General features: G+C 39.8%; 1 protein-coding gene across 3 annotated transcripts in view; it reads left to right on the top strand.

Annotated features, from left to right (window-relative positions):
* The first annotated feature begins 1,190 nt into the window (after positions 1–1,190).
* The window catches only part of LOC137127302 (E3 ubiquitin-protein ligase RNF123), a 102,748-nt gene continuing 76,277 nt past the window's right edge, over positions 1,191–27,661 (top strand). The window contains exons 1-22 of one of the 3 annotated variants that reach the window (XM_067504114.1): positions 1,191–1,347; positions 1,903–2,199; positions 4,080–4,164; positions 5,744–5,823; positions 6,506–6,603; positions 6,689–6,743; positions 7,190–7,275; positions 7,479–7,565; positions 7,647–7,714; positions 7,790–7,918; positions 8,183–8,294; positions 8,569–8,673; positions 9,466–9,591; positions 9,782–9,874; positions 10,443–10,518; positions 10,644–10,759; positions 12,168–12,267; positions 13,272–13,333; positions 18,044–18,115; positions 20,673–20,793; positions 21,573–21,674; positions 27,337–27,437. In XM_067504114.1, the coding sequence (XP_067360215.1) occupies positions 2,118–2,199; positions 4,080–4,164; positions 5,744–5,823; positions 6,506–6,603; positions 6,689–6,743; positions 7,190–7,275; positions 7,479–7,565; positions 7,647–7,714; positions 7,790–7,918; positions 8,183–8,294; positions 8,569–8,673; positions 9,466–9,591; positions 9,782–9,874; positions 10,443–10,518; positions 10,644–10,759; positions 12,168–12,267; positions 13,272–13,333; positions 18,044–18,115; positions 20,673–20,793; positions 21,573–21,674; positions 27,337–27,437 (1,956 nt within the window). In that variant the 5' untranslated portion in view covers positions 1,191–1,347; positions 1,903–2,117. Of the gene's footprint in view, positions 1,401–1,902; positions 2,200–4,079; positions 4,165–5,743; positions 5,824–6,505; positions 6,604–6,688; positions 6,744–7,189; positions 7,276–7,478; positions 7,566–7,646; positions 7,715–7,789; positions 7,919–8,182; positions 8,295–8,568; positions 8,674–9,465; positions 9,592–9,781; positions 9,875–10,442; positions 10,519–10,643; positions 10,760–12,167; positions 12,268–13,271; positions 13,334–18,043; positions 18,116–20,669; positions 20,794–21,572; positions 21,675–27,336; positions 27,438–27,661 lie in introns of all 3 variants that reach the window. The other 2 variants (XM_067504112.1, XM_067504113.1) reach the window with 2 other exon arrangements.

The raw sequence follows: 27,661 nt of genomic DNA, 5'->3' as shown, positions 1-27,661 counted from the left end.
GCCACTCTAAACTGATATTTGCACTACTTCCTCTTTTCCCTTATTAAAGTACATAGTTATGTACAACATTTCATCTGAATAAAACCCTGAGTGAGTATTTACATTTTGTCTGTGATGGCTTGAAGTAACCTCTGTGTTCCCCCAGAGGGGGCAGACATGTGGCCTTAGGGTTTTTGTCCTTCCATTTATTATTAACATGTGACAACTTGCTCTTTGCAACGTCCATAGTGAATGTGCTTGAATTTGTAGAAGTGTTTTAAGAAGTGATGTAGTTCCCAAGTCTTAGTAGTTCTGTGGTTTGCAAGAAACAATTTGCCAAAATTGTGACTGAATATGATTTTGAGCAGTTAACAACAATGTGTTTGTGATTGTGGCATTTTTATTTTTATTTTAGAAGCCACTCATGTTATCCCACAATCTTGATGAGAAATGACTAATAATTAAAAATCTTATTTTGATATCTTTGATCTTATTTTTGCAAACTGCAAATCTTTGAAGTACTACACTCATACAACAATTGTTATACATTGGGGCATTTTGCATTAGGACATCCACCTTTGGTACTTTGAGCACAAATTTTTGAATGTAAAACTTTTTCTCGTAAACAGAATATTTCTACTGTGTTGTGTTGGTACTTTTAGTTAAGTAGACCTGGTACTATTCCTACCCCTGGCTTCACCTTGTTTATTTATTTATTTATTTTTAATAAATAATCTTCTGCAGGAACACAGACTGAGCACAAGATGGAGTAAAACACCTGAGACAAGACAGAGGCGTATGACCTGTCCATTAAATATCCATCTTTTAATGTTCTGTCCACAGCTTTCCAGTCTCTGAGTGTGTGTCAAAGAGTCACAGAAGACACAGAAACACAACAACAACGTGGTAAGAAATAACCCAAAGAGATGGAAAAATGACCACAAATTACACTGGAATGAGGCATGAGTGTCATATTTTCATAATCCACCCACCCTGCTGTTTTAGGTGGGTGAACTCAACGTACATCAAAGCTGTGAAAATGTCGTTTTTCTAATCTTTCCATAAACTTTTCAAAAGCATAATGCATAGCTTAAGTTGGCTTCAACTACATATGTGATACTTTACAGTGAGAAGATAAAATGTCGAGCATAGGACGCTAATTCTGATTTATATCCTGTAGCTGAATTTTAAAAGCCGCTTTCAACCTTTTGGCTTCGCGTTTTGCCCCCGAGGATTATTTTGTCCCAGCTGTCGCTCCGTACTGTGAGAGGCGTTGACAGCAGCTGAGACTGTTGTGGAAGAAATTAGCTTTTTCCTCACAACAGAAGGCTGCACAACGCATTGTAACCTCACCAGCAGGAGTATCAGGTACGTCTTGGTATTAGAGTTGGAGGAGAGGCTTGTTTACGGCGACGGAGGCGGTAAGAGTTAGTGTCGGCTCGCCGTTAAGTGCTAGCTGTTAGCTTAGCCAGAGAAAACTGTGTTTGTGACAGTGAGCGGTTAACCACAGAACTCTGACATGTTACAGAGAAGATACGAGCCTATTCAATACTGACACTGCTCGGTTTTTAATTCTGATAAAGTGTTTTGTGTGTGTTATGTTAGGACTGAACCACGCTTCGGTTTGGAGCTAACAGCTGGGCTTAACGGGGTTTGTCTGATTAGCTCGGTTAAAATAATGTTTAAAACCTAATAAACGTTGTATTCAGACATTTAATAATTGTTAACACAGGGACAGGATCATACAGCTGTAAAATCAAGCAAATGCTGCCAGTTTCATGTAGAAATGTTACACCGGTATTATCTGCTTCACATGTCTTAAATGATTAGCAGTAAAAATACACGGGTAAGTCAGGGGTTCTGGTTTATCGACCTTTGAATAATTGTGTGTGTGTGTGTGTGTGTGTGTGTGTTTACCCGCAGTCCAGTCCGACAGTACCTATGTCCAGCAGAGTCCAGACTGACAGTACCTGGGTCTGGCAAATTCCGGTCTGACAGTACCTGGGCCTGGCAGAGTAAAGTCCATCAAAGTCCAGACTGACAGTACCTGGGTCTGGCAGAGTCCAGTCCAACGGTACCTGAGTCCGGAAGAGGCCAATTTGACAACAACCGGGTCTGGCCGAGTCCAGTCCAACAGTATGAGCTCTAAAGGGGGTGGCACGGCTCTGACCCGCCGTAACTACAGACTGTCCTCAGACACAGATAAACCTAAAGCTACAGGTTAGTACAGGACTGTTCCCACATGTGACACATTTACATCTCCTGTAACTCAGCTCTTCCTGGATGGAGTGGCAGGGGGATTGAACACAGCAGTTTGGGGCTTGGAACAACAACCCACAAAATATACTTTCCTAAATAGTGAACCAGTGATTTTGATAATATTGAAATGAAAACAGCACATCTGAAGAAGCTAAAAAGCTTTTGGGAAAACAGATCAGGTTTTGATAAGAACCAGAGCTCTGCAGGTCCTTAAAATGTATAACATTTATCCAGTCATCTGGCCATAAAAATCTTTAACACTCTCAAGTATTATTGTTATAAGTCTTAATAATAATAATAATCAATTATTTTTGAGCTGTAGCTGATCATTTTTATTTGCCTTTAAATGTATGATATTGCTTTGACAACAGTCATGATTTTTTGGTATGTTCTTGGGAAAATGTTGCGCCACTCTTGGTTTTCATGTTGTAATTATTTTTCTCATCTGCTTTTATTTATCGCCGTGTAGCTGAATGACAAAACAAACTTGGAACTTTTAACAAGCTTTTCTGCCCAGTTGGAATTTATATGAGAACTCTCAGTACCTCAGTAGAAATCATGCAGTGTGAAGAATAGGTGAAATTTAAAGCTGTGTTTAATGCACGAGATTGTACTGGAATATCAGCTGTGGTAACTTTGCCTTTAATGTAAAAAATGTGGAACCTGTAAAAAAAGATGATAAATGTGAGCCCAACTGGGGGGAAAAAAGTTGGGAGGATGTGTAAAACATAAAAACAGAATGCAATGAGTTGCAAATCTCATCAACCCGTATTTATTTACAATAGCAGATAAATAATGTATCAAAACAGACATTTTACCACTTCATGGAAAATATTAGCTCATTTTGAATTTGATGGCAGCAACACATCTTAAAAAGTTGGAGCAGGAGCAACAAAAGGCTGCAAATAAAAAACAAATAAATGGAGGAGCATTTGACAAGTAATTAGGTTAATCAGCATTTCAGAGAGGCAGAGCCTCTGGAGTGTAAAGATGGGCAGAGGTTCACCAATCTGTGATGAACAACAACAATTCTGAAACAACTTCAGAAAAATGGACCATGGTCAGTATGTAAATTGCCTATGGTGTGAGCGGCTTGCACAACTAGAAAGGTTCCATCAATGCTGAAAAACAGCACATAGAGGATTTAGAGCAACATATGCTCCCATCCAGAGGTCGTCTCTTTCAGGAAAGGCCTAGCTAATCTCAGCAAGACAATGCTAAACCACATACTGCATCCATCACAACAACATGGCTTCACAGGAGAAGAGTCTGGGTACTGAACTGTCCTCCCTGCAGTCCAGACCTTTAACCAATAGAAAACATTTGGTGCATCATTAAAAACAAAAAATTCAGCAACAAAGACCCAGAACTGTTAAGCAGCTAGAATCCTGCATCAGAAAACAATGGGACAACATTCATCTGCAAAAACTCCAGCAACTGGGCTCCTCACTTCCCAGATGTTCACAGACAGTTGTTAAAAGAAGAGGAGATGCTACACAATAGTAAATGGTTTCAACATCTGATATGTTATGTTCTTTTGGGAATAAAATATGGTTTGTAATTTTTCAAATCATGTTTTACACATTGTTCCAACTGTTTTTGAATTGGGGTTGTGTTTTTGAGGGTGGCAATTTAGATTTCAATTTAGACTTTCTGATCAATAAAATTCATCAGAAAGTAATGTCATGTCCTGATCAAGTCATTTTTAAAATATTTCAATAACGGTCACATTTTGGGCAGTTGAGAAAGCTTTTTTTAAAAGTTAAGCTACAGATCTGTAATAAATGTTAAAACAGAAACATTAACTTCCAACTTCTCATCTTCTGGTTTTGTTTTTTCAGGTGTAGTGAATGAGAGGCTGCTGAGCGACTACCTGCATCATGTGTTTCCTTGTACCACACAGGGGCCTGCAGTGGCGTCCCTCAGGTAAACTCGGCTTTAGCCCTTTTCACATTTGAACTTTGTGTGACGTCCAGAGTTGTTGTTTCAGGTGGGTACACACAGCGGGACATTGTCCGAAGCAGTATTTGCTCATGAGGAGAAGCGCTGCTTGATTCAGGGCGGGTGCCAGTTCAGCGTGTGCAGGAGGCACAACATGACACAAAAAGTTGGCGTCTGGAAATTTCTTCTTCTTTACAGCCCAGTAATGTTGTCTCTGAGTGTCACTGCCAGTCATCTGATGGACATGTTGTCAACAGACTAACTCATTCCTTTCTGTTGGACTGTTTGTTTCTCAGTTTATCTCCCGAAAATTCAAAACTAAGTAGGAAAAAGTTTATCACTTATTTTTTCCATTAATTAAATTGATAAAAAATATTGAAATCCCTTTTGTCTTTAACAGAGCATCTTTTAGATGTATAAATTATTACTAAACAAAATTCTAATAATGATAACAATAACACAAAAAATTATACAAATTTATACTTTATTTAATCTAGTGAGGAAACAGTTGTTAGACTGCTACACGTACATGATGGACCTGCTATGGGAACATTTTATAGTGTTTGTTTTAATGCCAAGTTGGATCTTGACTTTTAATTAAAAGCTGACCTTTAAAAGTGTGAACAAAGTAATCAGATGAACAAGTGTGTCGTCAGTTTGATGAGTGGTCTGAGCTTCTGTGAGCTTGTGTCGATTTAATGCGTAGAGTCTAAAATCTGGGTCACAGCTGGTAGAACTCCGGACTAGTCTTTCACTACCCTGACCCCAGACGGGTTTCTGTTACCCCCAGCACCTCTATACATAGACACATTAAGACAGCCTCTCTCTCCAAGCCTTAGCGACCAGCAGCAAGGTGATGAGGCCTGTTGGCCGCAGCTCCTGTGTAAAAATAACTTATGCAATTTCTCGGGTGTCAGGTGTTGAAATGCTTCCTGCTTCATGTTCTGTGGTAGAAATTATTATGCAACACTGACACAGAGTGACCGACAAACACAACAGCACAACAGCTGGTGGCTTGCAGGTTGACTCTGAGTGGGTCATGAGGAGGTAAAGTGGTACCACAAGAAACAAGAACTGTAAAAAACAAGTACTGCTTTTTAGTTTATAGCGGTACTAAACAAATACACATATTTCACATTAATAGTACCGTGTAGTAGTCTTTTCCTTATGACTTTCTGATTTGATTGGGGGGTTTTCGTGTCAAATATGAAATAAAGTGAAAACCCTAAAGACATAAGCGCAGTCTTTTGTAAAAAAAAAAAACAGTTTATAATATTTAGCATTGTTCAGTTGTTTAAAACCTGTATGCTTTAATTTTAGTCCTGAACCTTTCAGATTTACTGAAGCTCAAAAAACATCTCACCCTCAATAATCCGTGCGATTTAGTCCTTAAGTTTGTGTGTTAAAAATATTAGCAGCAGTTAAAGAGTATTTGAGACCAAAGGTACAAAAATGTCAAATAATATTTCAAAAAAGTACCAAAAGAACTGTAAATCAAATAAGTTGTTGGGTCTCTTGCTGTTTGTTCCTGATCTTTTATGTGTGTCGTCTTCCACTTTCACAGGAGCCCTCTTGGCTTCCAGGATCTTGGTGCCCACCTGGAGAGGCTTTTGTCAGAGGGAGAACCTGCAGAGGACAATAAAGGTAAAGCTTTATCCATAGACGCTCTGTTTGAGGTGAGCTTATAGCAGCAGTTTACCTTTTTCTTTGATTTATTTTGGCCATCACACAGATGATTCAGCACAGAGGAAAAAACACCCATAAATATCTCAACATGGGGTTTTCCCTGATTCCATAAACCTGTTAAATGGGAATTTCCTTTGCCTCACAAACGAATAACTGTATGATTTTACGCAGTTTCTTCCAGTAGTTGAATGGAGGAACAGGAGATACCAGAGAGAAAATTAATTTCAATGAAGGAAATTGATGAAATTATGTCTGATATCGGTTACAGAGGGGGGGGGGGGGGGCAGTGGGCAGCCATGGGGGAGCCCAGGGGGCTGGCACTGAGTGTCTCGGTCTGGGATACACCTGGTGGGTGGGCTGGGATTTGATCCTGCAACTTCTGGCTCCCATCTTGCTGCTCTACCCATTGAGCCAAACTAAACCCCTGAACTCTCTAAAACCCCAGCTTTGGCTAAGAGGTTTGGGTGGGGGCAGGGGGGACATCTGGTTTTGTTTGGGACCTTAGTTGCATTTTCCTTTCTGTCTTTCTCTGCAGCTTTCTGACACAAAACAGACAAACTAAATATAAACTTGTACTGTCCTCTTCATGCTCACAGAAAAAGAGCTGTACTAACGCTGTCTGATGTCTGAATCTGTTCAGATCAGGTCATTGAGGGGCGTCTGGGCCCCCAGCCAGTGGTTCTGGATCACACCAGTGGCTTTGAAGGACTTTTGTTTGTAGACGATGATCTTTTGGGGGTAAGACGACATCTGCATAAGGAAATGTTGTAATCAAACTCCTCTGTCCTGTTTCTGCAAGTGCCTTTTCATTTTCTGATTTCAGGTCATTGGCCACAGCAACTTCAGCTCCATCAGAGCCACCACCTGTGTTTATAAAGGTAAACTCTGTCTGATGCATGTCAGGGTCTTGTCACACAGCATAGCCTCTAAGACAACATTGTTACAATACGTGGTCTGCACATGTTTGACAACTCAGCTACAAAGAATAAACCATGACTTAGTCAAACTGATTCATAAAAAATGAGTCTCAAGACCGAGCAGGTTACAGGACACAAGTCACCGGTTCAGAGTGTCAACACTGTGACAAGTTTGTTAAGGTTATTGATCAGGTGTCTTGATCTCGAAGTCCTTGTTAAACAACAGAAATCTGACTCAGGCTGAGCTACAGAAATTCTGTCAACAATAAAACTGAACACGACTGCTCGAAGCTGTTCTGCCATATTGCCAGTCAATCTGAAATCACCAAAGTTGAGCCTAATTTTCCTTTTAAACTGTCTGAAAGTTTAAAGTAGATTTATTTTTTAAATCCACATTATGTGTGCAGGGAAATGGGCGTATGAGGTGCTGATCTCCTCTCAGGGTCTGATGCAGATTGGCTGGTGTACACTCAACTGTCGCTTCAACCAAGAGGTAAACGCACGTGCACACACACACACGCACACACACACACACTCACTGACAAAATGCCCTTCCAGGTGTGCTGGGTTTAACGTTACACCTAAATGTCTACTTCCTCCCCTCCCCTTGACCTAAACCTGGTTCTGCACAGAGCCCATCTTAGTGTACGTCACTCTTCAGCTGTGTCTTTGTGTTTCTGTGTGTTTTCCCGTCAGGAGGGAGTCGGTGACACCCCCGACTCGTACGCTTACGATGGAAACAGAGTTAGAAAGTGGAACGTGACGACCACCAACTATGGAAAGGTGAACACTGATACTTCCTATATGAAATCAAACACTTTATTATTGTGAGGTTTATGCTAACGCCACTTATTGTAACGTCAGTCGTGGGCGGCCGGAGACATTGTCAGCTGTCTGATCGACCTGGACGAGGGAACCATCACCTTCTGTCTGTGAGTACCATCGTAACACCAGTCCTGCAGGAATGTGCTGCAGATGTTAACCCGTGTGTGTTTGTGTGTCCTCAGGAACGGCCAGTCTCTAGGCGTAGCCTTCACCAACATCAAGATGGGCCCAGGTGTTGCCTACTTTCCTGCCATCAGCCTCTCGTTTAAAGAGTCGGTGGCTTTTAACTTCGGCAGCAGGCCCCTGAGATATCCTTTGCTGCTCACAGAGATGTAACTGCACTCCAGTGTGTATGTCCGGGTAGATTTTAGGGTGGGAGGGGTCACTAAGAGGGACTTGTATTAGGAGGACAAAACATTAGGCTGAAGAAGAAATTCTGGAAAAATATTTAGCTGTTATACCAAGTAGAGTTGTACTCACAGTGACTAGACATGTCCTCAGAACCAGGATCAGTATCCGCTTTCTGCCTCTGACTCAACAACCGTTTTTGTCTTTAACCGGAGTGTGTTCACATACCTTGTGGAGGGCTACCTCCCCCTCCAGAACCCCCCAACAACAGACCTGATCAAAGCTCACAAACTGCTGGGCTACATCAAGAAAGTCCTGTCCACTTCTATTGATGCACAGGTAGGAGCAGGAACAGGAGGACACACTGTGGTTTTAATGACTCTGAGCTGCTGAATGTTTGTGGATAATCAATGAGCTAATCTGAAGTATTCAGTTATCACACAGATATTGCAGTTTTATCCTTGTTCGTAGTTTGCAGAGAACAGTGGCTGATTAGATTTCTCAGCCCCTTCTGATAGTTGTAGTCAATTGTTTTCTCTGGTGTAAGTAACTAAGTCAGATATAATGACCTGAGTTTTTTTTAAAGGACGCTGTGTTTGTGTCTCTGCTGCAGGAAGAGAAGCTAGTGGAGAAGGACCCTGCAGTTTGGAGGCTTCATGGAAAACCCACCGTCCTCATCACACTGGCTCACATCTTTAACCACTTCGCTCCACTCATGGTGACAGCGCTCGTTGGTGGTGTTGTGATTGGGGAACGATTTTTAATTTGGCACCACCTGGTGGGGTTTTTATAATGACCAACACCAGGTGCAGACAGGACTGGGACCCTTCTAATTTTCTACAAAGTGTTAGAATGATTAGAAATTAGACCGTTTTTCACATCTGAGATTCCACAGTTACAACAAACATCTTGGCACATAACATTTTGGAAGACACAACACAAGGCTTTAAGCAAACAATGTTCTTATAGATTTCTTTTTAAGTGATAACTATATTATGTACATCACTTTTTAAGTGTATTATGTGGAGGCTGAAAATCACAGGAAAGTCGACAGTATTGCACTCTGAGGCCGATTGGACAGGGTGAAGACCAGGCATCCTGGACAAACATCAGTTTCTTTTTATCACATTGTTTTAGCTCTTCTAAACATTCTGGACACTGAAAATAGCTTTTCAGAGTAACATCTGGACCTTTCTAGATATCAGGTGGAACTTTTTGCTGTTTTTAAAAGTGTCAAAGACAATGAGCGAGGACAAATACAAAACAAAAAAGTGACTATGTCCCTACCAATGTTAAAACCTAACCTACGCCCTTTGTGAGGACTATCCCAAAAAACTATCTTGTCTTGAGATGGTCTGTGGTAGATTTTGAGGCACGTTTAGCATCATTATTGTTTCGGAGAAGCGTATTTGCCGATGCTGTGACTTTCGTTTCTCTGCATTATGAATCTGAAGTGAAACTTTCATTGTGTCCACTTTAATGACACTGGTCCTTCTCGATGTCCTTTCAGTGCAATGTTTACCTGGTAGAGGACGTGCTAATGAACTTCCTGTTGGGGATTCTGGAGGGAGGAGGGTCAGTTGATGAACATCCGCTCATACAGCAGCTGCTGGATCTCTTCTGGCTGCTAATGGAGGTGATTCCCAGATTTTACCTACACTCCCTTTAGCCTCACACCACACTAAAACCAAGATTTCACCCCAAACTGAATTGATTTATATTACAGGGATGTTGAGTCTCTACAGCCTGAGTAACATGAATATCTACAGACACACTGGAGGATCAGTGATCACAGCTCTTAGTGTTCCCATCTGTCTCCCCTGTAGGACTATGAAGTGAACGAGTGTCTGAAGCAGCTAATGATGTCCCTGCTGAGGGCATACCGCTTCTCCCCCATCATCCCTGACCTGGGCTTCCAGGTAGTTATGAGACCCACTGCATGTCTGCATTAAGCGGAATGTAGAATGAATGCAGCCCAACATCAGAATTAGCCTCTTAGTCAAAAAGCTTAAAGGCAGTGGATCCTTCAGCAAGACAATGATCCAAAGCAAAATCAAACTTAAGTGTTGACAAGATCAGACTCCTGATTACATTACGTATTAAATTACCTAGAGGGTCTTCAAGGGGAATGCAAACATTTGCAATAGTATAATTTTTATTTTACTATAACTTTTACAAACAATTTTTGTTACTACTGATAAAGGACCATGTTTACTAGTTCAATGTCCATTAAATATTATGTTAACAAAAAAATTATTTGTTTTACTCTTTTTACAATTTCACAATAAGTGGCAGTTTTGCACTCTGTATGTATTAGGATACAGCCCATGAGTTTTACCATCTCCTTTTAAGGGGGTCCTACTTGCATTTTACTTGACCTTACCACATTAAAGCTTCTACCCTGAACAGCTCTAGCATCGTTGCTTTCAGTTTGCATCCACCTTCTGATTTATGTCACTCTTTATGAGTTTTGTTCCTCTGTTTCAGATTCACTATCTGCGTCTTACCACAGCCATTCTGCATCATGAGAAGTCCAGGAAGTATTTGCTTAACAATGTTTTATATCCTTTTGGACGTTACTGAAGTAGCCTAAATCTGCATCAGAGCTCAGCATGTTTTTAAATCTCAGATGTTAATTGATGTACATTTTGTAGATGGTTAAAAGTTTTCTTTAACGAACTTTCACATTTGACGTTCTACGTTCAGTCGTGTTTTTCTACATCAAAACTCCTCTGAGGGTGAAGGAGGCCGGGTTAGAGGAGCTCATCCCCACCACCTGGTGGCCCACACACTTTGACAAGGAGGTAAATTTATCTCACCTGGGGCCTCATTTAAAACAACATGTAAATGTGTTTTCACTGAAACGTGAATGTTGTCCTGATTTTCATCTCGGCCGCAGTAACTTATGAAGGTAGTATTCATGAATATGAAGGTTCTTTATAGAACTGGAGAACAGATCACTGTTGGACATTTCTGATTGTGACCTTGCTTTATCAGCTGTCTTATTCTGGACATTTACATTTAGTCATTTGGCAGACGCTTATCCAAAGCGACTGAGGTACAAGGCAGCAAAAATCTAAGTCAAGGAGAAAGTCAAGTCCTAGCAGAAGAAGTTTTTCCATTTTGTGAAATGCAAGTGCAGAAAGGAAGTTTTTTTTTTTTTTTTTTTTTTTATTTTAAATACATTTAAGTACATAGGAAGGTGCAGAAGAGTTTGAATATTGTGGACAAAGACTTTGGTAGCTTGTTCCACAATCGTGGTATCACTGAGCTGAAGTGTTTTGCTTGTTGTCTTCTGAGCGGTGCTGGGACCACCAGTTGTCAATCTTTGGCAGAGCGCAGGAGACAGGAGGTATTGTAGACCTGAATGAGGGAGTTGAGGTAAGAAGGAGCTGTTGAGGCGATCAGTCTGTAGACGAGAGACAGAGCTTTTAACCTGATGAAGGCAGCTACAGGACACCAGTGTAGAGGTTTGAAAAGTGGTGTGAGTACTTTTTAAAGGTGTGTTGCTGCATTTTGGATCATCTGCAAGAGTTTGATTGTACATACTGGTAACCACATTAACAGGGGATTGAAGTAATCAAGATTAGATATGACCAACGCCTGAACAATTCCATGAGTTCCATTGTATATTCCGTGGGGTGGGGTCAAATTTGCATGCTCGATGATGATGACCCCCAGATTTCTGGCCGACTTAGTGGGGACAATCACTGCAGATCCAATGTTGATGTTGTGTTGTGGCGAAGGTCTGGGTGGGAAGACAAGGACTTCGGTCTTGAAAAGGTCTAGCTGAAGATGTCTCTCTCATCTGGGCAGAGTCGTCAGAGAGACAGCCAGAAATGTGTTATGAGACCGTGGAGTTATCTGGCGCAAAGGACAGGAAGAGAAGGTCAAGATAAGTCAAGAGAAGGCTTCTTAAGCAGTGAGGTAATCTGGGCCGCTTGAACGGGGTCGGAAAAGATAGATGTGCTGATAGTTGAATATTGCAATGAAAAGCACCCGTGGGCTTTGTGTTCAGTCTTGATATTATGTTGTTCTGGCAGTGAATGAACTGTTTGACAGGTTTAATGCTGATTAGATACTTAGTTTGCCAGAGACGAGCACCATCTGTTCCTTCCTTACCTGGAAGCAATTGAGACTGTTTGGTTTCCCTGTTAATTTAATTGGTCTTCTTGGTTTTTTTTATTTTATTTGTTTTCTTTTTTCATCCAGGGTAAAGATGAACGGGAACCCAAAGAGGAAAGTTCAGATGAACGACTGAGGCGTCGAGCCTACGAGAGAGGCTGCCAGAGACTTAAAAAGAGGATTGAAGGTCAAATGTTGTTTGGCTTTAGTTTATGAACCACTGCCTCATATCTTTATCAAACTGTGACCAGGGTTATTTTTAATGTAATGGCTTTTATATATAAATGGATAACTGCCCTGGGAGTCCTACATATGTATTTTAGATAAATTAAATGACGTGTATATATACACTCCCCTACAAAGGTGTTGGAACAGTGAGGCCTATTCCTTTATTTTTGCTGTAGACTGAAAACAGTTGGGTCTGACATCAAAAGATGAATATGAGACTGATCAACATTTCAGCTTTAATTTCCAGTTATTTACATCTGGATCTGATACACAACTTAGAAGATAGCACCTTTTGTTTGAACCAACCCATTTTTCATGTGAGCAAAAGTATTAGAACAGAAAGACTTAAAATAGATTAAAGTGAAATATTCTTAATATTTAGTTGCAAATACTTTTCTTGCAATAACTGCATCAAGCCTGTGACCCACCAAACTTTTGCTTTCTTCTTTTTGATGCTTTTCCACTCTTTCACCACAGGTTCTTTCAGTTGTTGTTTGGTTTGGGGTTTACTCCTTTCAGTCTCCTCTTTAGCAGGTAACATACATGCTCTGTAGGCTTTAAGTCTGGAGGTCTGCAGGTTTAAAACCTTCCACTTCTTGCTCCTGACGAACTCCTTTTGTTGTTTTGGCTGAATGTTTTGGGTCATTATCTTTCTGCATGGTGAAGGATCTCACAATCAGTTTAGACAAAATGTTTCTGTAGACTCCAGAGTCTGGAACTAAAAGCTGAAATGTTGATCTCTTGTCTCATATTCATCTTTTGATATCAAACCCAGATATTTATATATCAGTCTACAGCAAAAATAAAGGAATCACTGTTCCAATACCTTTGGATGGGAGTGTAATACTTAGTTATTATGAATAAAACAAAATCCCACATCAGTTAGTTTTTTATGAAGAAGAAAGAGACTGTTGGTCCCTGTGCACTTTGTCAAAGATTAAAATGTTGGTGATTTCTTTGTAGTGGTCGAAGAGCTGCAGGTTCAGATCCTGAGGCTGCTGCTCAATAACAAAGACAAATCTACGGTATGTACGATAGTGTTAGTGTGCATTATTTTTATCTGTTAACACATACAGGGATAAAGTAATTAATACCTCACATTGAGACTGAGATCCATTTGATTGACATGCCAGAGACATGATGTTAACACATGCATGTTGACAAGTAAGTTAGCATGTCTACTTTGGATATGAGAGAGATTTTCTTTAAATTCACAATATCTGAATTTCAGTGTGGTTTAATTTTACATCCACCAAGTTCACTTTAACGTCGTGTATGTCACGACTGACAGCATGACCCCTTTATTTTCACTATTGGAGTTGTACCTGTGGCTTTGTTGTAGGGCATTTCTTCAGACCCAGTGTCCTTTAGCTTATCACCACAGGACGCCATCAGAAATCGGTCAAGACCTTGAGTCATTATAGACCTTCACAGGTCTAGTTTCTCCCTGGGAGGTTCTGAATTTGTATGTACACACAATACTACATCCCCAATTCCTAAGAAGTTGGGATGTGTGTAAAATGTAAATAACAATAGAATGCAATATTTTGCAAATCTCATTGACCCATATTTGATTCACAGTAGAACACAAACACCATACTAGATGTTGAAACTGATGCATTTTACCATTTCATGGACAATGTTGGCTCATTTTGACTTTGACAGCCTCACATCTCATAGAAGTTGGAACAGGGTGATGTTGTGTATATTGTGTAGCTTGTTGTATATTGTGTAGCATCCCTTCTTCTTTTAACAACGGTCTGTAAATGTCTGGGAAGTGAGGAGACCAGTTGCTGGAGTTTAGGAGATGAATGTTGTCCTTTTCTTCACTGATGCAGGATTCTAGCTGCTCAACAGTCCTGGCACTTGTTGCCAGATTTTTCGTTTTATGATGCGTTAAATGTCTTGTATTTGTGAAAGGTCTGGACTGCAGACAGGCCAGTTCAGCACCTGGACTCTTCTCATGTGAAGCCAAGCTGTTGTGATGGATGCAGTATGTGGTTTAGCATTGTCTTGCTGAAATTAGCAAGTCCTTCCCTGAAAGAGATGTTGTCTGGATGGGAGCATATGTTGCTCTAAAACCTCTATGCACTTTTCAGTATTGATGGAGCTTTTCCAGATGTGTAAGATGTCCACAGCATAATGCCCCCATACCATCAGAGATGCAGGCTTTTGAACTGTAAACAAGCTTGATGGTCCCTCTGCTCTTTAGTCCGCAGGACACGGCTTCCATGGTTTCGAAAAAGAATTTCAAATTTTGATTCTTCTGACCACAGAAGAGTTTTCCATTTGGCCTTAGACCATTTTAAATGCGCTTTGGCCCAGAGAGCACTGCAGAGCCCAAACACCACATGCATCCAGTTTTGATCTTCAGCCTTGTCCCCTTTGCACAAGGATTCCTCCTGATTCTCTGGATCTTTTGATATTATATACTGTAGATGGTGGGATCTTTAAAGTCTTCACAATTTTACGTTGAGGAACATTTTTCTGAAATTGTGCCATAATTGTTAGACCCAGTGTGTCACAGATTGGTGAACCTTTGCCCATCTTTTTATTTGAGAGGCTCTGCCTCTCTGAAATATTATACCCAGTCGTGTTACGGACCTGTTTGCTAATTAACCCAATTAGTTGTCAAATGCTCCTCCAATTATTTTTCCAGCCTTTTGTTGCACCTGTTCCAACTTTTTGAGAGGTGTTGCTGCTATCAAATTTAAAATGAGCTAATATTTTCTATGAAATGGTAAAATATCTCAGATTTAACATCTGATATATTGCTTGTTTTCTATTATGAATAAAATATGGGTTGAGTTTTGCAATTAATTTTTTCTGTTTGTGATTTGCAGCACATCTTACACTGTAAAATACTAGGCTGTAAGCTTACAGTAAATTACATATTACTGGTTGCATTAGCTTCACAGTATGCTGCTCTGTGTAATTTGACAGCTCTGTACTGTGACTTCACAGTAAGTTACAGTGTGCTGCTGTGATTGTACAATAAAGTTTCTTAATATTACTGTAAAGTATGCTGTTGGAAAATTACTGTATTTAATTGTGATTCCACAGCAAAGGCTCATCACTTTGCTGTGATGTTACAGTATGTTGTTTTACAAATAACATATTACTTTGCGATTTCACAGTAAATATTTTATGAAATGGCTGTGAGGCCACAGTATACAATTGCAGAATGACAGATACTGTAAAAGTAATGCAATTCAGTAGCAAGATATTAACTGTAAATTTGGAAATTATAGTTACGTAGAATCTAATGAAGTATTATGAAAACAAAACTAAATTACCACAATAACAGCATCAATTTTACTAATTGCTTTTGCCACCAATACAGTCGGAGTGGCTGCAGTCATGTAGAAGTTAGGTTATTATTAAAAACCTGAAACTGGGTTGTCCAAGACTCACTGTAATGGATTAATAAGCCTGACATTTTGATTGGACAAATCAATAAACTGTAGTACATATAATCAACTAAAAGACAAAACCTTTGGAAGATTATTTAACTTCCTTGAGCTTTTTATCTATCACTAGTGACAATTGTAATTTGTACAAAAACAAAAAAGTGCATTATATTTACATTGGGTGGCTAAAACATTAAAACCACCTTTTTGACAGTTTCTACTTAAAATGTGAGAAATTATAACCTTGTAAAATTAAAATTGTGGATGACAGATATCATGGATAGTGCCAAAAAGTAGAAACAACATGAAGATTTGCATCATCATTCTACATGCACAATGCAAACAGCAGAATGTCAGGACTAATAACAACATATCTGATAAGGCAGACTTTCAGGTGACATTTGACCCAATGACTTGAGGGAAGTTAATGGGGCATTGGTAGAGTGACTGCCCACCGACCATAGGGTCAGATGTTGTAACCGGCTTCTCCCGACCACATGTCGAAGTGTCCCTGAGCAAGACACTGAACCCCCAAAAGCCCGTCTACATCCCCAGCCGTGCAGTGCTGTCCCAGGCCCGATAGAAATTGGAGAAGGTTGTGTCAGGATGGGCATCCAGTGTAAAAACTGGGTTTAATCGACATGCGACAAATGATCCACTGTGGTGACCCTGAACTAACAGGATAAGCCGAAAAGATGAAGAAAAAAACTTGAGAGGAGTGAACACACTGTTTTCAATATGACATTAAATGATCTCTGTTGATCAGTAGAAGATATTAAAAGGTAGTGTACATTTTGTATCCACATTGTATATGTCTATGCAGTCCTGGCACATTGTGTCTATGACATCTACTCAAAGTCAGAGTTTCCTGATAAAGGTACAGGCTCGCTGATTGATGTGTCAATGCTGCCGCTTTGACTTTGTTCCCATCTGTGAATTAATGTCTAAAGAAGCAGCTGTAAAAATAAGACTAAGAGCAAAGTTGTTAGTTTTAGGTGAGAAACTGAAGGAGTCTTTAAATAAAGATGACATTACCTTTGGATAAATTCCAGGATGCTGGAAGCATCTTCAGCACACTGCTGGTTAAAATTGTTGTAGTTTGTGAAAAGAGCTGCCAAAGCACGTGTAACGTCAATGTTAGGCCCATGTGACCACCTGTCCCTCAATAGACAGCAATATATCATCTGAAACAAACAACCCAAATATAATATACCCCAAAGAATAGAAATCCTTTTAATAACTTTGTGTAAAACATTAACAAGAGTGCTCAGAGCTCAACATTGGGAAAACCAAACAGCTTCTACACAAGAGGATGCGAAATCCAGGTCGACTCCAACACTGCAACTTCCTGGGTAAAAGCCCTGCCTGCAGTGATTTCACAGTAACCGGAATACAGTATTATACTGTAATACCACAATTAAAGCCTGTAAAGTGGCAATAATGTTATTTACCGTGAAATATTAAGTCAGATGTTGTGAAATCATGGAAATAATGAAATAGTTACTTAAATAATTAACATTTTGGGAATTGGAGTTGTACATTATTCAGACAGTGCTGTATTGTCATAATCTGAAAGCCTGTTCCCCAAGGAGCAAACCACTACTCTGGGCATAAAAATGCAAAATGCGTTACTAATGTGCCCAGTGAGCACCGTCAGATCACTGCCTTTCAGAGCAATGTTTTAAACGCCATTTTGCCTAAACTGCTCCACTTTCTGGAGAATGCAAATTATGTGGCTGATTTGAAAGTTCATCTGAAGTCATTAGCCAGGAGGCTCAAGCTTTGGTGCAAATAAACGTTTAAGCAGGGCAAGTATTCAGAAGCAGACCCCACAAAAGACGGGGGCTTAAGGCCAACTAAGTTGAAGTTTTGGACTGGGCATCACAAGACCTAAAATGTAAAGCAGGCTTGTCCAAGGGGGCAGTGTGAGTTCTGCCTGCAGAAATGAGCCCAAATTTCCACAGAGTGATGTGCAAATGCATTTAGCCAAAGATGCAAACTTCCTTGGGTAATCAGAGCTGACAGATTAGGAAGCTGCACTGTACCATGTTATTGTCTATGCTTGGTTGGAGTCTGATTAAATGGTGAGGATACTTCAGTTTGGCTGATGTACTTGAGTAATTCACTACTACAGCAGAGTTAATTAAAAGACCCTGTGAGGGTTCGTCTCGTGGTCGTGTGTCTTTGCTGCTGATGTTTAATTACCGTTTGTCAAAGTTAAACATTGATAATGGCGTCTCCTTGGCCCCACTGTTGACTTAGTTGTCAATCTGTGTTTAGCCTGTGAGAAGCAGTTCTAAGTTCCTTTCTCTTCATTTCTTTCAGGGGGAGGCCTCGCGCTACATTTTCCTTAATAAGTTCAGGAAGTTTCTTCAAGAAAATGCCAGCAACAGAGGGGTAAGAACAAATGTTGGGCAATGGCACATGGAGGGGATAACTTCAGCTTTCCCAGTCTGCTGTGGTGGAATCTAAATAAGTACATTTTTACTACATGTTTCCAAGGGGCTCTCAAGACAGACACAGGAAAAAATACAATCTTAAAAGACAAAAGATTAGACAAAGTTTAAAGAGCATGTGAAGTTACGTCACACCACGCTAACCGTTAGCACGCGGGCACCATCTTGTGACCTGTGTGGGTAGTTTACCTGGATCTGCCGTAGTTGTAACCTACAAACCTTTGTTTTGTGATTATAAAAAGTAGTTTGATTCTTGATCATTTTGACAGAGAAGGAAAAATAATTGGAGAAGTAAAGAGCCTGTACAGGGTTACGTTCAGTCAACCTGCCAAAGCATTACTGGGACTAATTATCGACACTGAATCAGCTAGACCCAGTAGAAGACTGGATTACTGACCCCGATCTCTACTCACCTGCTCAGACAATGTCAATTGTGTTTTTGGACCAAGTGCATACAAGTTCCTACAAATCCCTTGAAGCTCATCGGCAGTTTTGCAATGACTGCGAGTAAGGTACCTAAATTCACAACATGGTAAACTGTGAGCTCAGTCATTTTGTAAAAGGTTGGGACTTCAATTGAGCCCCAGTAACCGAATTGCACATAGAATTTGTCTCATGCTTCTCATGACTCTTCAGCAACATGACACTAGTCAACTCCATAGCTTTCACACTGGCTACGCAAACATTCATATGTCCTGGTCTCACAGCCTGATCCGTCTTCTTTTATATATAATCTAAACTGCACCTAGCAGCTGCAAATGCACCTCTTTATGCTTTGATTGAATCCACTTGGTCAGAACGTGTCTAATGAGCAAACACCATTGATAGTCTCCACATATACTCGGATATAAGCCGCTTAAGCTCCTTCAAATCCACGGTTTTTACCAATAACTGATTCAGCTCCTGGCTTTTAGTGCTTTGCTTCTTTTTGTTGCATAGAGATGTTGCAGATTCTGTATCATCTGTCTCAGTGAGTGTAAAACAGACTTTTGAGGATTTTAGTCTGTCCAGAAAACAAATGACCTTTAAAAACAAGCACAGCGTGGTTTCTAAGCCTGATAATGTGTTTGTGGTATGTTCATAAAGTAACTAGTTACCTTATTAGTGATAATAACATTATATTACAATGTTACTATGAAAGTAATCCTCTGTTGAATCATCATGGAAAGGGACATTTGGTTTGTGATGAGACTTTGAGACTAAACCAGTTTACAGAGGTGAAATAAGTCAGAATAAATTTGACCAGTAAGAATATTCCAGTCAAAAGGAGCCCTATACATTACAGCTTTATAACCAGGTGACTGGTAACTAGAAACTCATGAAACCATAAAGAGAAGCTGTTCACATCATCATAGTGAATAAGTTGGAGTATGATGGGCTAAAGCAGGGGTCTCCAACCTTTTTTCCCCTAAGAGCTACTTTTACAAAATGAAAATGGCCGAGAGCTGCTCATCTCCAACATTGTTTCAACCCAAACAAACTGATGAGCTGTTTTCTTGAACCTTTAGAAAATGTTGGTGTCCACAACTCACGTTTTGCATTAAAAAATCACAAAATATTTGTAATATTTTAATATAATATTTAAAATAATATTATACATAATATTTGTGCATTTAGTGTGTCTGTATGCATTCCTTTCTATGGTATTCTCTTACTGGTACGGGTGCCGGCGGCGGCTTCGTGCATGCGTGATTCATTTCATATTCAGTCTGGATGCGGTTGGAGGGGTGGGCATCCAAAGCTCTGGCTGCTGCTGAGACGGGCTGCTGTGTGGGGAGTGGGCCGCCTGTGAGTGCTTTGGGACGTGTGAGGCCCCTACAGCAGCACCCGTGGAACGATACGTGCTGTCACGTCGCAGTCTCAATATCTCCAATAACACTAGAAAAAGTTGCTAGATTTTTCGGTCGATTTTGAAAAAGAGTCACTTGACAGGTCTGAATACTAAATGTAGTGACAAAGTCATTAAGTTGGCAACATTGATCACAAGCTCCTCAAGCTTGACAGCAGTACACTGTTTGACAACCAATTGTCAAATAGTCCTTTTTGTAGGAAGGTGGTGGGATTGGATATACGTGTAAGTTGATTTGCCTGGTGACCACTCAGTTTGACTAATCAAGTATCCACACAATAAGGCAATTTCCCTATGGATCAATAAAGTTTTTGAATTTGGGATTTAAATCTATCTAGATGTTTAGTAGGGTAAACTTGTGGTACTTCAGTCTAATAGTCTTATCTTATATTATATATAATTTATTTTTATTTTTTTTATAGACTAATCGTAGACACATGCTGCAACAAAGGTGGAGCTATGAGACACCACAAGCTTTGACACTGTGTCTGTATTTCCTGCCTTGGGTGGAAGTCTCATGCTGCAGCTAGCATGATACCTAACTCATCATACTTTAGCTTTACCTTAACCAGTTTTACCCTCTATATTTAAGGGTGAGTGCTGGATCTTAGCAGCATATACACGTGTTTGTGTTTGTGTGTTGAAGCAGCACCCAACAGCCCTGTGTCCTCCAGAGTACATGGTGTGTTTCCTGCACCGCCTCATCACTGCTGTGAGGTCCTGCTGGGATGAAGCTAACAGGAAGAGTCCAAGCAGCATCATCAGTGAAGGTACAGCACAATGGAGGACAAGCAGAATTCATGAGTTACACTTCAGGTGATGCTGTTAAGTCATTTGGGGAGACTAGTTTCAGAAGCAGGACAGTTTCTGGACAAAGCTCTCTGTTGTTCAGGAACTTTGGGAGGCTGGTCACGTGGTCCTAGACTCCAGACTGTTTCTTAAGATTAAAGTAGCTTCACTGAAAACATTTTCCAGAGTAATGATGACTTTTGAAGCTCTACCCACACTAAATATATTTCACTGTGAAAATTCAAAGACTGATATCTGTCTAAACGGTCAGTGAAGGACTGGGTGAGGTGACGCTTTAAATGAATAAAATACCAAAGCTATTGTCCTACAAGTATAGCGAGTGTGCAGGCCTGTAGTCAAACATGGGGAATCATATTTGTATTTTCGATGAAAATAGAAATGTACTGTACTGTTGTCTAAATCTTCTGTCTCTGATTCGTCTTTGCTTCTTCCCTTGTCCCCTCTGTAAAAAGAGCAACGATTAATATTCATTAACCAGCTGTTAAATCCACACTCGCCAGATTGAATATGTGCGTGTGCTCTCTTCAGGGCCAGTCTCAGGACTGTGATGCTCTTTGTACATTTACTGCTCTTGAATTATAATGAAGGTTAATTACACTCCCTCCCCTGTCACATGTTATCTCTGCCTCTTGGCCTCGGCTTTATGTTCTGCTTATTTACTCTGCACATGCCCTTTATCTGCTGTTTCACTTCCTTTGTCGCTCCCCCAGTTCACTCTCTTCTCCTTTGTCTTCACCAGATGCCTACGTCCCCCCCCAGCTCTTCTACAATGGGAAAGTGGACTACTTTGACCTGCAGAGGCTGGGAGGGCTCCTCTCCCATTTAAAGAAAACACTCAAAGGTTGGTGGGTCTCTGATTAATAAAGATTTGAGCTCAGAAATATGGAAAATACTTCACAACCTGTTTTCGCCAACAGATTGACACAATTATTCAAATATTTTTTGGAAATTCCTAGTAATGACACTAGAATGATCTTTTATGGATTCTTTGGTGGGAGCGACACACCCTGGAGGTAGTTGAAGAACTTAGGTGATACTTTTACTCACCCACAATGAAGATTTTGATGAGATAAAGGTTTAAAGAAGCTGTTTTCAGCTTCATCTTCGAGTGGATTTGAACTTGATTCAGAGGATTTGAACAGATCAAACAAATCCCCGCTGTTATTTTGTTTGGTGACACTGAGCCCCACTAGAGGGAGATATTGCTTTGTATTTATTAGAAATACAAATCCAGGCATGTTGATTTGTACATGGAGATTCCACATGCTGATTTTAAAAAGTTCCCTTAAGTTCTTTATTTATTCAGATGTTCAATGTTTTCCAATGTTCCTAATATGAAAAACATCCCTAAATGTGCTTCATTCTGGACTGTCTGATTTTAGTTTAATTAGAATTTACTTTTACAAAACTTGGAAAACAAACATTTCAAGGTTGAAGCAGAAGATACAAAGAGGTTATAAAAAGGGTTTTAATGACCCTAGAAACAATTGTGTAAATATTAAACTGAAGACAAACTAGATGGATGTTTTCATGAAGAAACTCTGCAGTGTTTGCATCCTTTCCTGTCGACTTGAGGAAGTGAAGCACAGCGTTTTCCTGTTGTCAGCAGATGTGGGGGACCGGTGTGTAATTTGGATTGATGGTCTTTCAGCAGGCTACCTGCACAGACACTCTGCTGCTCAGTCAGTGCCATAGAGGACCGAGTGAGTGGAACTGACAACTGGAATCATTTCCTGCTACAGTGGCTCATTCATTTCAGTTTCCCATCAGAGCAGAAGCTGGTCTTCAGTTTAATTTAGAGCAGTAAAGGAGGAGGTGGATGTTCCATGTCCTTCAAATGTCACTCAAAAGCTGTAGACATCAACATGTCTTCTACATCGACTGGAGACTAAAACTAAATGTTGTTTGCATATTTTGATATGGAGGGACAAGCAGGACATAGGGATGGATTCCATTTTGGTTCTTAGTTCCTTTACGATAAAATACACACATTTATGAAGCTATGACAACCTAAACATGTAAAGTACGAAGCGCAGCATCAGATAATATTCAGACCTCCATTGTGGAATGTTTGGCAATGCAAATAAAAAAATCAGAAACCTAGATCTGTTATTTACAAATGTATTCAGACCCTTTGCTGTGGCTCCAGATCTTGATCAGGTGCATTGTGTTTGCTTTAAAGCTTGAACTTGACTTGAGATCGCTTTTAGTAAATTGTCCTGATTGGGGTTAGTTCAGGTTTAGGAGTCTTGTCTCCATGTTTGATATGTTTCATTTAAAAAGTTTACGGTTTAAAAAAAATAATTTATTTAGGTTTTAGTTTTGAAAATTGTTATCCACTATGAAGTAGATGTTATTACTTAACTTCCTTTAGTTTGTTGAGCCTTGCTGGAGGACTGTTTGGACAGGATTCATTACACTTCTTTATCCATGGAAAAACTTTTGGATTGTCCTAATTGTGATTGTTTGTTTATGCTGTGGTGTAAAAAAGTATCCCAGACAAAGACTCAGGGAGCTGAGGTTAAATGTCTTCCTTCTGCCCCCTATGGTTTTAGCAAATGTTCATATGGATGAACTTCAGGCTTGTGTGTCTTTTTAGGGATGTCTGCGTGATGGTCTTTACTGAAACATGGCAGATTGATGGTTTCATTGTGGTTGATTTTAATCACTATGACTACAGGAAATTATTCAGTGGTTTTCACCTATATGTATTATGTCGCACTAGAGGTGATACAACTCTGGACTTATGCTATGTCTTAATTAGGACAGCATACAGATTAGCTGCTAACTCTCTTCATTGTTCATATGATCCCCACCTGTAGAACTGTGCTTCACAAAGCATAAATTTCAAATCCAGGTGTGGGGCTTAAGAAGCTCAGATTCTTGTCCAGGACCCATCCATTGGTTTGGACACACAGACCAGTGTAACGTGCAGCTATACAGCATATCATTTAGTGTGGACAGCATGACTCCTTCAAATACTGTACCCGAATACCAAGCCTTGGGTTTCCAAGACAAAAAAACTGCTGTTTGGAAAAAGTGTACTTTTAGAAGAGGTGATGGGTGTTTATACTCTAATTATGAAGGAGGCCAATTTGAAATATAACAGAAGGATTGAGTCCAGATTTGGCTTTGAGCTCAAGTCTGTATGGCATGAAACCTAGGTTTGCTTCTAGGCCAGTTAGAGATGCTACACTGATACTCCTACATCTGGTATTATAACACCTTGAACAATCAAACTCATGCCAGGCTCTTGTTTATTGGTTTCTCTAATGCATTTAATACCACATATAGTTGCTGAAAGCTTTAAACTTCGAATGTAAATAGAAATCTTATAGGCTGGATTTGCAAACTAATTGAAACACCTATTGAAGTTAAGGGTCTATCGTAATGTCCACATCTTTGCACTTCCGCCACAAACAACACTGTAAATAAGACGTCCCTGTGAAGAACATGGTGGAGATGTAAAGTTGAGGAGATATGTAAAGATAAAGATTATGGAGAAGATGTTGCCATTGTTGGACTGTCTGAGGGACTTTAGAAAATGTCTGGCCTTTAACTATTCAGATCTTAATGAAAACAAAACAGACTGGTATCTGTCTGTCTGCCTTTGACCAACGTCTCAAGTGCTATATAAATAAATTGAATGTGATTTTAATTTTCCGTTAGTTGAACATCTGACTCATCCAAGCCAGTGCTACACATTTATAACCAGCTGATCAGCTGATTGTTTGCTACTGTTTGTCCTAACGGAATTCAGGTTCTTAGCTTCCTTGCAGTATAAAGACAATGCTTTAATAAAAACTGTCCCCACTCGTCAGTTATTAAACTGTGCCAAGCTGTCCAGAGCAAATCTCAAAGTTAATGTTCGGTGTGTTATCATTTCAGCAGAGTTGAGGAGCTTGTTAAATAGAGAGTTTCATGCAGAACAAGCCCTGACTACCTCATTAGTCTGACTCTGACTTGTCCACAATAAAAACAAATCCCCTCTAACTTTAAGCTCTTGTTTGTTTCTCTGCATTCAGTGACTTGAGCTCGGCTGTTATCAGTTCTTCAGTTATCAGTTCAGTTGGCTGGGTGCTGCTGCTTGCTGTTACTGATTCAGAAAAAGCTGTTTAGAGCCATAAAATGTGCTTTCTGTTCTCCGGGGACTGTGTTGCTTATCACTTTGTGAGTCTAAGTTCAAACGGAGTGAGCCATGACTCACTATCAGCTTTATCACAGCTCTTAGCTCGGTTCTTAGTAACAGCTCAGTGACTGGTGAGATTGTTTTCCTATGAAAGAGTCTTTGCCTGGATTCAGGATGTGTGGAAGTGATCGATGCACCCACTTACTGTAGTTTAGTTGGGTAAGACTGTAGATATCAGTTAATCTTCGCATCTGATATGTTTATCAGCCTGTTACTGATACACTTCATTTTAAAATACAACCCGAGTTCAAAATAGTTGGGCGACGTGTAAAACGTAAATAAAGACGGAATGCAATTATTTGCAAATCTCACAACCATCACTTTATTCCCAATACAACAGAAACAACATATCAGATGTTAAAAGTGAGATATTTTACAATTTCATGGAAAATATTAGCTCATTTTGAATTTAATGGCAGCTACACATCTCAAAAAAGTTGGAACAGTGGTAACAAAATGCTGGAAAAGTAATTGCTGCAAATCAAAAACAAATGGAGGAACATTTGACAACTAATTAGGTTAACTGGCAACAGGTCAGTAAGATGACTGAGCATAAAAGGAGCATTTCAGGGAGGCAGTGCCTCTCAAATGTAGAGGTGGGAAGAGGTTCACCAATCTGTGACAAACTGCATCTGCACATTAGTGCCTATGGAGTGCACAGCTTACACATCTGGAAAGGCTCCATCAATGCTGAAAAGTACAAAGAGGATTTAGAGCAACATATGCTCCCATCCAGATGTCGTCTCTTTCAGGGAAGACCTTGCACATTTCAGCAAGACAATGCTAAACCGCATGCTGCATCCGTCACAACAACATGGCCTCACAGGAGAAGAGTCTGGGTGCTGAACTGGCCTGTCTGCAGTCCAGACCTTTCACCAATAGAAAACCTTTGGTTTTTGCGCATCGTCCCAACCTACAAAAACCTGCAAATTTGCTACAAATAACCACAGATGCAAAATAACTACTAAGAGATGCCCAACATGTGGACTCACTAGAGTGGGATGCAAGAAAGCAAAATGATGTGACTGTAAGAAGACAAAAAGTGGTGTACAGGTGTTACCAAGTATTTCAAACTGCAAAGAGTCTTACTAACATGACAACTAGACTTACAGAGGGACACAAATGGACTGTGAAGAGACACAATAACTAGAAAGCCTCAGATGTAAGACACATAGTGAGTACAGTATGAACTACAATGTCAGCTAAAAAGAGACGCAAGATTCAAAACAATTACAAAAAGACACAAACCTACAAATGGACACAACAACCAATAGAGCTTTCTCTATTTGGTCTCTTCCAGCTCTGTCTGACTTTTCCTTCTTTCATTATTTGTTGCCAGTCTGCATCTCTCTAGTTGCATTTAATCAAGGTTTGGTAAACACCCCCACCATTACCTCTGTAAATCACCAGCCCATTCATTATCTGCTAGCTGCTCTCATGATGATGTGTCATTTGTTGTTAACCAAGCTTAACTCCTTTTTATTGATTAGTTCACTATCAGTTTGATTGAATGCCAGAGAGGGTTTTTCCATCTGCATGAAGAGAGAGGCAATACGTACAGAGTACCAGCCCTTTGGATCTCAGCAGTATTTAGTTCTGTTTGACTTTTTTACTATTATGATAATGAAACACTTGGTTTCATAGTGTGCTATAATAATAAATATAGTATTGCTTTGGTTTGGACATGCACACAAAACCAGACAGTGGAAGACATTGTATTACTCTTTGGGACAATTGGGACCCAGGATTCTCACCTTTCTCACCCAAATTAGCTAATGGTGGCAATAGTTGGAACAAAGCTAGAAAAATATATAATTTAAAATAAAAAGGCAATATTATTGAGAATAATACTAGTAATAAAAAGTCTTTGATTGTAACGTTAAAGAAATTGGAGATCTGGTCCAATTAGCCGTCTGTTCCAGCTACTAACTTGTTTAAATGTTCTGTGTTTTTCTGGTCTAAAGACTTACGTCAAACATTGCTGCTGCTTTAGTTAAGTTTCTTTTCAGATCTGTGTGAAAAAAAAAAACTGTACATCAACAAAAAACAGAAAACAAGTCGTTGCTGTGATGAAGTGAAAGATGTCTCCAGAGTGTCAGGACTGAAACCTGGATGAGTTTTAAACTGAAGACTTGCATCATGTTCTGCAGTGATGACTTCATGGTTTTCCTTTGTTTTTGGGTTATTCTGTGGAGGCAATGATGAAATCATGTTTTTTTTTTTCTTCTTTCAGTTTCTGTAATGGTAAATAAAAACCCTGAGACAAACTAAACTCTTGTTTTAATATTGTAAATGATTTATTCTTTTTTTACAGATGACTTGGCCAGTAAGGCCAACATCATCATCGACCCTGCAGAGATCCAGGCCACGTCTATGGATGACCTAGATGAGGACGAGGAGAGTGGAGCTGCCCAGGTTTGATTCTTTTCGATTGACACTACGTCTATACACAGTGTTTATTATACATATAGATATATTAGACTTTTTAAATGACCAAACCATATAAACAAATATTAAGGTAAAGGTAACAGACTAAACTGAGGTGGCCCAGTGTGTTTAACCATTGATGTATACAAATTCTAACTTTGTGGGTGTGTGCCTCCACATCATGTAGAAGTTTACCTGCATGTCTGTGCAGA

Source organism: Channa argus, chromosome 5, assembly GCF_033026475.1.
Source record: "Channa argus isolate prfri chromosome 5, Channa argus male v1.0, whole genome shotgun sequence".
Classification (NCBI taxonomy): Eukaryota; Metazoa; Chordata; class Actinopteri; order Anabantiformes; family Channidae; genus Channa; species Channa argus.
Note: the sequence above shows the minus strand (reverse complement) of the source record. Positions and strands in the feature narration are given on the sequence as shown.